At 34.4% G+C, this 11,646-nt stretch overlaps 1 protein-coding gene across 1 annotated transcript; it reads right to left on the bottom strand.

The window, feature by feature from the left end:
• Window positions 1-5,323: 5,323 nt before the first annotated feature.
• Window positions 5,324-7,918, bottom strand: LOC128164106 (uncharacterized). The gene is made up of 2 exons (XM_052827853.1): window positions 6,153-7,918; window positions 5,324-5,454 (listed from the first exon to the last, which is right to left on the bottom strand). The coding sequence occupies exons 1-2, from the start codon at window positions 7,819-7,821 to the stop codon at window positions 5,432-5,434; spliced, it is 1,692 nt and encodes a 563-aa protein (XP_052683813.1). The 5' UTR covers window positions 7,822-7,918; the 3' UTR covers window positions 5,324-5,431.
• Between the last annotated feature and the right edge of the window lie 3,728 nt (window positions 7,919-11,646).

Raw genomic sequence — 11,646 nt, 5'->3', positions numbered from 1 at the left:
AGATATGTGAACTGTCCAATACGGGTTCCATAGAGTTTGGCTCACTTAAAACGTTTCACCGTAATTTGATTTAATCACATAACTATGGCAAACAGTCAATATTTTTAACTAAGCCTGAAATGAAAACACAATCTTTGTTTGAGTGTGCCCGATAGTGGGATTCAATTTTGTTCCAATCAGACGTTGACTTCCTGTTAAAAGACAGCTTAGCTTATTTTTTAGCTTAAACTTTCGAACAATTTTTTAGTCACAGATTTCTAAACACCTATTAATTGTAGATGCTTGAAATTTTCACATACGTTTTGTTAAGGAATGCATTATGTTAGGATTCATTTGAACAAATTCAATGACAAATTCATGTTAAATGTCGAAGTTTTTTGTGGAAACCGGAATCCAAATCACAACGTGGGTACACGTAGGTACATTTTATTGTTCCATCCTGTGTTGTCGTGTTATACTGCTTGTGTCAGTTGTCAATTTAGGTTGTACCAGGTTGCCTTAACTGTCTTCGTATAGATTGTTATATAACCCTACAAGACCTGCATATACACAATGGACGGGACCAGTACACACACTGTGGTCTCCATTTACAGTCTTTTCTCTCCATGAATGTGGGTTTTGTTTTTGCCATATTCTTTTACAATTTGTTTATGTTATAGTTTCTATCTATATCAGTAAGTTTACTTTCATTGTTTTTAGTTTGTAATCCATATAAATTACTATATAAATCACTACAAAAATCCTCCACACGATGTGGAGGGAAATAGTTTGTGTTTGTATTAATGAAATTGTCTCCATCACTGACCAAGATGTCACACAAGAAATGTAATAACAACTAGACACGATCTCGTTGCGAGCAACGAGGAGGTCTTCCGTCTGATTTTTAGAAGAGGAAATGACCTTTCCTTTTATCTTCATCAACGAAACATATCACGAAATGCAGATGTGATATTAAAGAGCGATGGATGAAGAATTATACACCCCGTTGGATTCCTAATTTGAAGGACCAGCCCCATTTTATTTCATTTTAAATAAGAGGTCTTTTGACCTAATAACACGTCTAATAACCTGTAATAAAAAGAAACCGAAGAAAAAAAAGAGGGTCACTCTTTGTACACGGAAGACCCTAATAACAATAAGAATAAAAGGGTCTTCCGCTGAAGACGGAAGACCCTAATTATAAAAGACTGTTTTTGTCTAAATCTTAATTGAAGAGTGTTTTTCACCTTGAATTTTAGTCCAACAACCCTTTTATGTTGAATATTTAAGTTAGAAAATTAAATAAAAAGGAGAGAAAGAAATAGAGAGAAAGAAGAAATCTTGGCTCCGGCGAGATTAGAACACACAGCCTTTGCAGATGTCTCAAAACATGGCTGACGCAAAATAATTCCCGAAGTTGTCTTTGAATTTGGGGCGTTTCCGCCCGGGAGAAGAGCTGAGTTTTTGTATGAGATGAAAAACAACGTGTAAGATGTCTGACTATTCAGGTTTGGTAACAGTGCGAGGTCATTTGAAATATTGATGCGTGTTTGTGTCTGGAGGGGGGTGAAAAGACCTGAGCTTGATTTTCGTCGTAAATAAATCGAAAATAGAATTTTGAGGTGTGGATCTCGGATTCGGTCATTACATGTAGTACAGTAATCTAGAATTGAACTAGGTTGAAAATAAAGGTTCAAGATGAAAGATCCAGTAAAATCAGGCCAGAAAAACTAAATGATTTTCTGAATAGGAGGGGGGGGGTCGTTGCGTGTACTGCGTAAATTTAATTTACCGGTACAGGCAATAAGCGCCGTTTAATCTCAGGAATTTCGACTTGATTGTTCAATCCGCTGCATATTTGGCAGACAATAAGAATGGTGTCCGAGGTTCATTTTCACGAATTTTCATTAGGATTGAGTGAAGGGCTTGGGAGTTATGATTTTTTTTACAGTACATGTCAATCACGACAATTGAAACTCAAATGCCAAAAACTTCATAACTCTGTTAATAATGAACGAATTGGTCTGGTAATTAGTACAGTAATCTAGAATGGTAATTAGTTGAAGTTAAAGGCCCAAGATCAAAGATCAAGGAAAATCGGGCCAGAAAAACTAAATGATTTTATGAATGGGGGGGGGGTCGGTCGGTGACTTCTATATTAAACGTAGACTATTAAATTCTAAATATCACAAATAACACAATTTCTAAACAATATACATATGTTAGAACAGTGTATAAGCGTTGTTTGAAAGATGTAACTATTGATTTTTTAACATCTGTTTATCTTAGGCTCAAACACTCATAAACGGCTGGTCAGTTTTCAAACCTTGTCGCAGTCACCCGTTCGTTTGTATAGTTACGTGTATAAACTTTGGAGGTTTTTCTTAATCCCAGACAGGCAACAGATTTGTATCAGTATATAGACATGCACAAAAAAAGGAAAAAGTCCACCATCTTTAATTTTAGCGTTGACTTCCAATCAGTATGAAGACAATCATTAAGCAATGAATTTCAAATTATTTGAATCCATAGACATTATCCCGTAACTTGAAATAAATACATGTATATTTTTTGGACGCCAATGTACATTTAGCCTCTATCCAATTTACTGCATGTTACCTGTACAAGTACTTTAGAGAGAGAGAGAGAGAGAGAGAGAGAGAGAGAGAGAGAGAGAGAGAGAGAGAGAGAGAGAGAGATTTTCTAGTTTTTTATAGTGTTTAGGGAATCAGTATATCAGCAACGAATGTCAATAAACGCATGCATACATGCAAGCGTGTATCTATATATGTGAACAAATACTAATCAGTCCTCCTTTTAAGGTCATGTAGAATAACGTTGGTGCATTGCTAAATGTTGTGTGCATACAGTCATTGAGATGGCGGCATTTCTTTGATGCCGGCAAAGCGACCCAGTGAACTCTAATGCGGTCGTACTGCGGGGGCGCTTCGGCGGCATGTCTTTGATGGCGGCGATGCGAACTGCTGACAAAAACGAGCTCTATATTTGTACTAAAAAAACTGTTATTATTTTTATTTATGATAAAAATAAAACGGAAAACAATAAAAACCATCATTTTAAAGGTAAAATCGTTAAACAAAAGAAAATTAGGGAAGAACAAATAATCGGGTCGCCTGGGCACAAGTCCAACACTCTAACGACTGAGGTACGCGGACTCTCGCTTCAGAACTTTTGAACTCAAAATCTCGGGAATGCCTGGATCGATTTTAACACGAATTTCATATTCTGAAGTGTTTTAAGCGTCTCTATCGAATAAAAACATAAATAAAATTCAAATCTAAAAATTTGAAAAATTAAGGTTTTTCATTTCCTTCCGGTGACGACCGGAAGTGACGGCGGACGTTCGGATATGCGAAGGGCACTGCGGCCGTTCACTCTCTACCTTCTCTGAAAATTTGAAGTTTCTATCGTAAATACTTTTTGAGAAAAATTGTGAACAAGCAAAAACGTAAAATCTTTGATATCTCGGTACCGGAAGTGACGATTAAAAAAAGCCCGTGTACTTTTCTTACAAATTTTGTCATGAATAAGATCTGAAAATTTCATGAAAATTGGCTGAAGCATTTTTGAGAAAACGTGACAGAAAAAAAAAACAATAAAAATAATAGTGAAAAAGAAACAAAGCAATAACAATAAGGTCTTCCGTTGGAAACGGAAGACCTTAATAATAACTAGATACGATCTCGTTACGAGTAACGAGTAGGTCTTCCTTGCGATTTCTGTTTTAAATCATACCATGAATAATCGATACAATTCTAGAATTATCCCCCCCCCCTCCCACTTTCAGATAATGTATACAAATCCATTATTACGTATTAAAGGGTGTGGCAATGAGTTTTCCAGATAGATATTGCTACAATTAACAACTTTGCTTTTATAATACATTACGAAATCTTAATCGTTTTTATGTAATTTGTAATAGCCTTTACGAGTTTCTTGCCCCCCCCCCCCCCCAAAAAAAAGGGACCAGCCCCTTTTTCTTGATTTGTTTGAAAAGGTCTTGGGAATACAAATATTTTTTTGTTCTTACACCCATGTAATATATTTTAGGGGCCAGCCCTCTAGATCCTTAATGGGGACGGAAATTCGTGTTTTGATAAGTGGAATCGATTTAAATCATAAATTCAAACATTTTCTCTTCTATGATGTCTAACAAAATATTTCTACTTTTCTAAATATTTTTCGTCAAAGTTTAAGTACTTTGGCCCCTAAAAATCCCTAATAAATGGGCGTGGCAATGATTTTTCCTAATAGATTTTGGTACAATCAACAACTTTGCTTCTATAATGCATTACAAAATCTTTATCGTTTTTAAGTTAATTGTAATAGAGTTTAAGAGTGCCTTGGCCCCTAAAAAAAGGGACCAGCCTCTTTTTCTTGATTTTATACGAAAGGTCTCATGAATACTCACATTTTTTGTTCTTACATCCATCTAAAATTGTTGATCACTTTTGAGATACAAATGATTGAATATTTTAGGGGCCAGCCCTCTAGATCCTTAATGGGGACATAAATGCGTGTTTTGATAAGTGGAATCAATTTAAATCATTTATTCAAACATTTTTTCTATGATGTCTAACAAAATATGTATACTTCTCTAGTTATTTTTCGTCAAAGTTTAAGTACTTTGGCCCCTAAAAATCCCTAATTACGTAATAAATGGGCGTGGCAATGTTTTTTTCCTAATAGATATTGGTACGATCAACAACTTTGCTTTTATAATGCATTACAAAATCTTTATCGTTTTTAAGTTATTTGTAATAGAGTTTATGAGTGTCTTGGCCCCTAATTTAAGGAGCCAGCCCCTATTTCTTGATTTTGTTGAAAAGAACTTTTGATTATCTACCTTTTTTGTTATATATGTTTTGACAAAATATCAACTCATAAAAAGATACAGATCAAAACGTATGAAAAATTTGATTCGAAATTCGTACCCAATTTTCGAGCCTAGGCGAGCTCAAAGGAATGGCGCCACTGGCGCCAAAAAACTACATTGTGCACAACTTCAACCTATGGTCTACCTATCCTGAAAATTTCATATTCCTATCTCTGATAGTCTCTGAGTTTATGTCTGCACAAAATGGGTCGTAAAAACTGACAAAATCGGCCGTAAATCGGAACCGGAAGTGCCGATTTCAAAATTTCAAAAAACTTCTAGAATTATGACCACTGGCTATCATCTGAGAAAAAATGGTCGAAATCGGCCGAATAGTTTTCGAGAAATCGCGTGCACAAAATTCGTGGAAAAAAATAATAATAATAATAAGAAACAGTACGAAAACAATAAGGTCTTCCGTTGGAAACGGAAGACCTTAACAAATCAACACCTTTTACTCTGAAATAGTTAAGTTACTTTGGGGAGACATCAGTTTTAGCAGACATTGGTTTCCTTGCCGGGCTTCTCTGTCACTGTGGTTGGGATACCGCGCAGTCACTCCATCTCATTACTTTGATCTACAAACATGAAACAGAGATACAATCCTGAACTGTCACAAAGAGTAGATTAAGTTAATTTAATATTTTGATTAATTTTAATCCTAACTTTTTACAGGTCCATGTGTTCTGCTTTCAAATATTTTTTGAGTACCGAATTATCAACGGATTTTTCTCCGCCTATCCCGATCATTATTTTTTTCTCATTTTACGAGAGTGACATTTTTTCCGATATGACATTGAGCGCACGACGGATGTGACCGGTCGGCAGAGGATGCTTACTCCTCTTACGCACCTAATTCAACTTTTATCTTTTTGGAGGTCCTTGTTGATCTGCTTTGAATTTGGATTGTTTTATGATTTTTGAGATGGTTGACACTTTGTTATTTTCATTTTTTATTAAACATTGTAAAAATTCATTCGTTTGAATACTTAAAATGAATTGATCTTGTATTTAGGCTCATTTTTATGACGTTTGCATATCCTTTTAATAATCAGTTTGAACATAAAATAAAACAAATATTAACATTTGAATACACGTACATATCTAATAAATCGATTACAATCACAATGAAAAAATATAAACTGAATTAGCTGATTACTGTGATCAAAGTGATAAACATATAACAAAATCAATAAAATATAACTAGATCTCATTGATTAATTCATCATAATTAAAATATATATTCTATATCAATGAATATGACTATAAGACTTACCAGTCCGAGCATCCTGTCTGACGATATACCTGTAGACACACACCTTGTTGTTGTCCCATGATCCGACCCAGAGACGGTGAGTGTTGACATCATAACTCAGGCTCCATGGTTCACCCAGTTCGAGTGATTTTTTCAGTAGATATGATAGGAACTGACCGTCCTTATTTAACATATGTACTGTGTCGGTTCTACCATCACACACTAGTATGTGTGACAGCGCGTCCGTACAGATACCGCCTGGTTCTAGTTCTGATTTTAATTGATGTCCTGTGTAGGAGAAACGATGTCTTCCTCCACGTCCTGTCACAACTACAGCACGACTGTCAGAGACTACGACATCCCCATTGTTGTTTTCTGTTATATAATTAGGTACACTATATAATCCCCGTCCTTTGTTGTTTTGTTGAATGGTTTGGGTCAGTTGTCCACTTTGGTTGTATCGAGTTACCTTGCCAGTGTCTGTATACTTTGTTACATCCCTATACATCCCGACCAGTAGATCTCCAGTAGACGGGGACCAGTACACACACATTGGTATCCATATAGAGTATTTTCTCTCAATAAATACGGTGGTTGTTTTCATATCATTTGACAGTTTGTTGATGTTATAATTCCTATTTATATAAATCAATTCATTCTCACTGTTCACTGTGTGTGATCCTCCATTACTACATAAATCTTCTACACGATGTATAGCGACACCTGTTGTATTTGTCAATATGATATTGTTTTCTCTATCGCTGACCCAGATCCGCTCTGATGTCACACAGCAAATGTGAAAACAACGACCAATACCTGTCACTGTGAGAGATTGATGGAGCTCAGCACAAGGCATCAGTTTCAGCAGACACTCATTTCTTACTAGGCGGTTTCCTCGTTGCGTGATTTGGATTGCACTCAGTAACTCAATCACATCCTCCTTGTTAAGTGACTCAGTCATGGAGAGCTGGCTGGTGTGGAGTGTAAGAGGTATCTTGGGGAGGGCTGTCTTTTTTAACAGGAATGTTAGCGGTTTAATTGCACTCTGTTCATATAAGCGTGTATATCTCTGGTGGCTGGCAATATGTCTGATCATTTCTATCTTCTGTTTTAAATAGATGTGTTTGAAATCAAAGTAATTGCACATGAAATCAGTTTGTATATAGTCAATGAGATGCTTCAGTGTATGGACCTTTGTTAACATCTCTAAGTGATGAAAGGAGAATTCTGTGTGACAGGTTTTAAAATCTGTTTTGATTCCTGAAAGAAGAACAGGTCTGTAAAAGAGAGCCTCACCTCTGATGGTGTGAATGGTTCCTCTGTGTTGTTGTCGCTTTGTTTTAAACGCTGCTTGTATATCTATTATTTTGTGTTGTTCTTTACCATGTTGAAAACTTCTGAATTCGTGCGATTGGTCATCGGAACAAGAATAACACACAATGACTTGGCAAGGTTCACAGTACTTTATATAAACATGGCTATGATGTCTCACACAGATCTCCCGTGTTGGGATGTAGTTGATTTTATCACGGTATGACACAATATCATGGTCTATTGTTTTGAGATCTTTTACATGGCTCTCTTTACACAGGGTACACAGATCACATGGACACGATACACAATAGTATTCTGTGTCCCCCAGACACTTAGAACACTGATGTACTTCATATAGGGTTCTCTCTGTGTCCATGATGACTAGGTTTTAAAATCACAGCCTGTTGAATAAAAAAAGGTTTCGTTTAGTTTCATGTCTTCTTTTTCTTTCCAAAACATTTCATAGATTTAAGATAGGGATATTTTTTTCAACAGATGCTACTTTTTGTTTTCTCTACAGAGATAAATGATGAATCATAATGTATTTTGCTTCTGATTTCTAAAAACCCATATAGTAAAATAAAGATCCAACAATACAGCCTCCTCTCTACCCTATCTGGTAAAAAAATTACAGATGTAGCCTCCTCCTCTCTCTTTCTCCCTCTTTCTTTCTTTCTTTCTTTCTTTCTCTCTCTTCTTTCTTTCTTTCTTTCTCTCTCTCTCTCTCTCTGCTAAACAGCTACTGATCAACACGTATAATTAATTTTTATCTCTCTCTTTCTCTCTTTCTCTATTTTAAATTGCAATCTTGCTCTCTTTCTCTTTTAATCTATTTCTTGTTAATATTAAAGTCATATTGTTAATTATGTGTTTACATCTACTCAGTATTTTTACAATTCCCAATGTGACAATTTTCTGAATTTGTCACTCTTTGTCATTGCGCAATTTAAATTTTAAATGAAATGAATTATAAACGGCAATTCTTTAAACTAAATTAAAGCATTTATGTTTTCTATCATTTCGTGAGGAAATGCATTTTAGCGCAGTATAACTTACTTAATCACTGGCTATTGGTACGATAGAAAGTTTATTGTCCCCGATACAGCAACTGACGCCGAGGGAAATAGTTGCCGGCAAAGAGGATAATAAACTTGCTATCGTCCGATTACTGTAAACCAACTTTAATTCGCGGCGACTTCATTTCGCGATTTCCTGGAGATAAACTGGGTCGCGACGACTAATTTTCGCGACCAAGCCTTATCCAGACCCATGTTGTGATAAGAATCAAAAGACAAGGGCTGGTTCGAGGCGAGAAATATTAACAAGGCTTTCGCAAACCTTGCGAAACTTTCTTGCACGCGAATAAAAGTTGGTTTACAGTAGTCAGTATATATTTATTTTATTATATCGAAAACTTACTTTTTCGGCAATGTTGATTTTCGTTATGGCAAACAAATTTGAGTTATTGTACATATGTACTTTGATATTGAGTTTAATCGGCTTTGATTTTAGTTATATCAATCTTGCATTCAGTATTTGAGCAATAATTTTACATTTATATACATTTTGGGCTCTATAAACATACAAATATAAGCTGTTTTCTAAAACAAAATGTATTCTAATGAAAGATCTCACTAAATATAAAAAAAAAAACATATTCTAAATGTTGTATAAAGACAGAGACGGTTTGGTTCTAGTTACATGCCTTTGTTAAAATATGTCGTCGAAAAGACCAAAAAAAAAACCCCACATTCTCTTTATTTATATTATAAAGTATCGAAACTGTTATCTACTCCATGTCAGAGTACTATGGGATATAAACAAGCACACATACTAAATAATTGTATACATGTTTTTGAATGTTACATGTATGATCGGATACATACTTTAGTTTTATCTGAGTCTTACATTTTACAAATATTATTAGGATAAATAATTTAGGTGTGCCTATCTGCTTGGCGGGGGTGGGTGGGTTAAATTAATTAGCACAAAACACCATAAACCCCATCTAATCATGTATTTATGCGCTATATTTCTAGTTTGCATTGTTTCTTTTTGATAGACTTAAATTTATTTAGGTTATTAAGGTTATATCCCTGGCATGAATCTATACTAATGGGCTGATTCAAATCCTTTTTTCCAGGAAAGGGAGGGGGTCTGAGGGATATATGCAGCACATTTGGACGATTTATAATAATAAAAAATACACAAACCTGTAAAAAGTGCAATTAAAATCGAAGAAAGTTCAAATATTCAAAATATCTTCATTAATACATTAGCACGTTTTAATCGTAAATTTTGCAGGAACAAGGACAGGCTTCTTACAGAAATTTATAATTATAATAGGATATGTTGACATCTTCGACCCCAAGGTGTATGACATGGTGACATACTCCTTTTCCTTGTATGCAAGTTAATTTTTTATCAAATATGTCGAAATGTGATGTTGACATGTAAGATAACTATGTCATCAGGCCAAAAACGTCGTTGATATGAAAGAAAATTGCATTCAGATAGGAATTAGAAAAAAAAACCATAAATGGATAGATAAAATGATCTTAGAGATAAGCCCAATGGTAGGTCAGTTTCTTTATTTGTCCACATATATTAAATATTCACATTTTTCATTACAAATAAAAATCATCGGGACATTAATTCAATCTTGCGACATTAGGGGGTTTATCATATATCTTGTAGATTTATTTCAATATATGGTTTCAAATATATCGTAAATAATTTCAATTACCAGTCACACAATCTAACTCAATAAGATCAAGAATAAAATGCAGTTATCACGAACAGTGTTTAAAATCAAAACTGCAAATGAAAATTATAGAACAGGAGCAGAGCAAACATGGACCTCTACATAATTAAGAGGTAAGATCAGGTGCCATGGAGCAGTGGGCATCCTCTGCTGACCGGTCACACCCGCCGTATTCTTTATGTCGTAATCGGAAAGACAGAAAAACCCGTAGGCAAATCAGTGATTTATAATGGCTTAACAATTGTATTTGTATTTGCTGATAAAGTCGTTGTATCGACTGTAGAACTTCAGAACTTAGAATTGTTAATGTGTAGAGCATCCCCTTGCGTATCGAAACAACTGAGAGACAAAACCTTCATATGCAGGTGACGAAAGTTTATTGCTATATAAGTACGTAAAATTGACAATTGAAAAAAAAGCCATCACGTTTAATTTATCTTAAAGTTGTGTTGATAGTTTATTATTATTTATGTCTTTTTTCTACTAAAATATCTTATTATGAAACATATGACTCTGTTGTAACTTTTATTTCACCTTCACTTAGATATATCGAATCGATGTAAGAATGGAAGTTATTAACTGTTAATCAATATAACGAATAACCATTGACATTAGACACGATTTGTTATTTTCATATTTTGAAATCTCATTTGGTTCAACTTTAGTATTGTAATAAAATTCAGTCACTGAAATACAGCAACCACTACTAATAAAAGGTTTATTAATTATCATACGACTGGAAACATAACAATTGATGTGGAAAAATTCGCATTCATCTTTTAAATTAGCTCATTACAAATAAATAAAAAAAATTGATCATCAAAAGTTCCATATTTATCGAATCAACAAGAAACAAGCAAACTTGTCCAAAAAGTGGAATAACAAGCATTTCTTACTAATATTTTTTAACTTGGTGCCGATGCTAAAATTATTAGTTCGTTTTATTTTTAAAACTCAAAAAAATAATCGCACATTTAAAATTAAACACCAAACCTATGTTTTTTTCTTATTGAATGTCATAGTATCCAGGAGTCCTATTCTTTTATGTGTCTAAAATAACAGTGTATAGAAATCATCTACATTAGTCGTGTAAAATACCTATACATGTATAAGGACGGATAAGATACTAAAATATTTTAATATCAAAAAATCTGATTTATTTTCTTCTACAAAATCCACCAAAATAATTTACAAGGATATTCAAGAAAACTTTGATTTGTAACTCTTAAATATGCTCAATACTTCGATTATGATGTTTTAAACTGCCGTATGCGTAGCAACACCTCTTAAAGCTGACATGAATTCATAAATACGCATTACTTCCCTTTTATCTCCGACTACCGCCATATTAGTTGTCGATTTCTATTGTTCTGCTCATCGCTTCACACCCCCTATATAAGGCCGAGAGCCCTCGTCATGCTTCATCGCATTCAGGAA

Source organism: Crassostrea angulata, chromosome 9 (assembly GCF_025612915.1).
Source record: "Crassostrea angulata isolate pt1a10 chromosome 9, ASM2561291v2, whole genome shotgun sequence".
Taxonomy (NCBI): domain Eukaryota; kingdom Metazoa; phylum Mollusca; class Bivalvia; order Ostreida; family Ostreidae; genus Magallana; species Magallana angulata.
Note: the sequence above shows the minus strand (reverse complement) of the source record. Positions and strands in the feature narration are given on the sequence as shown.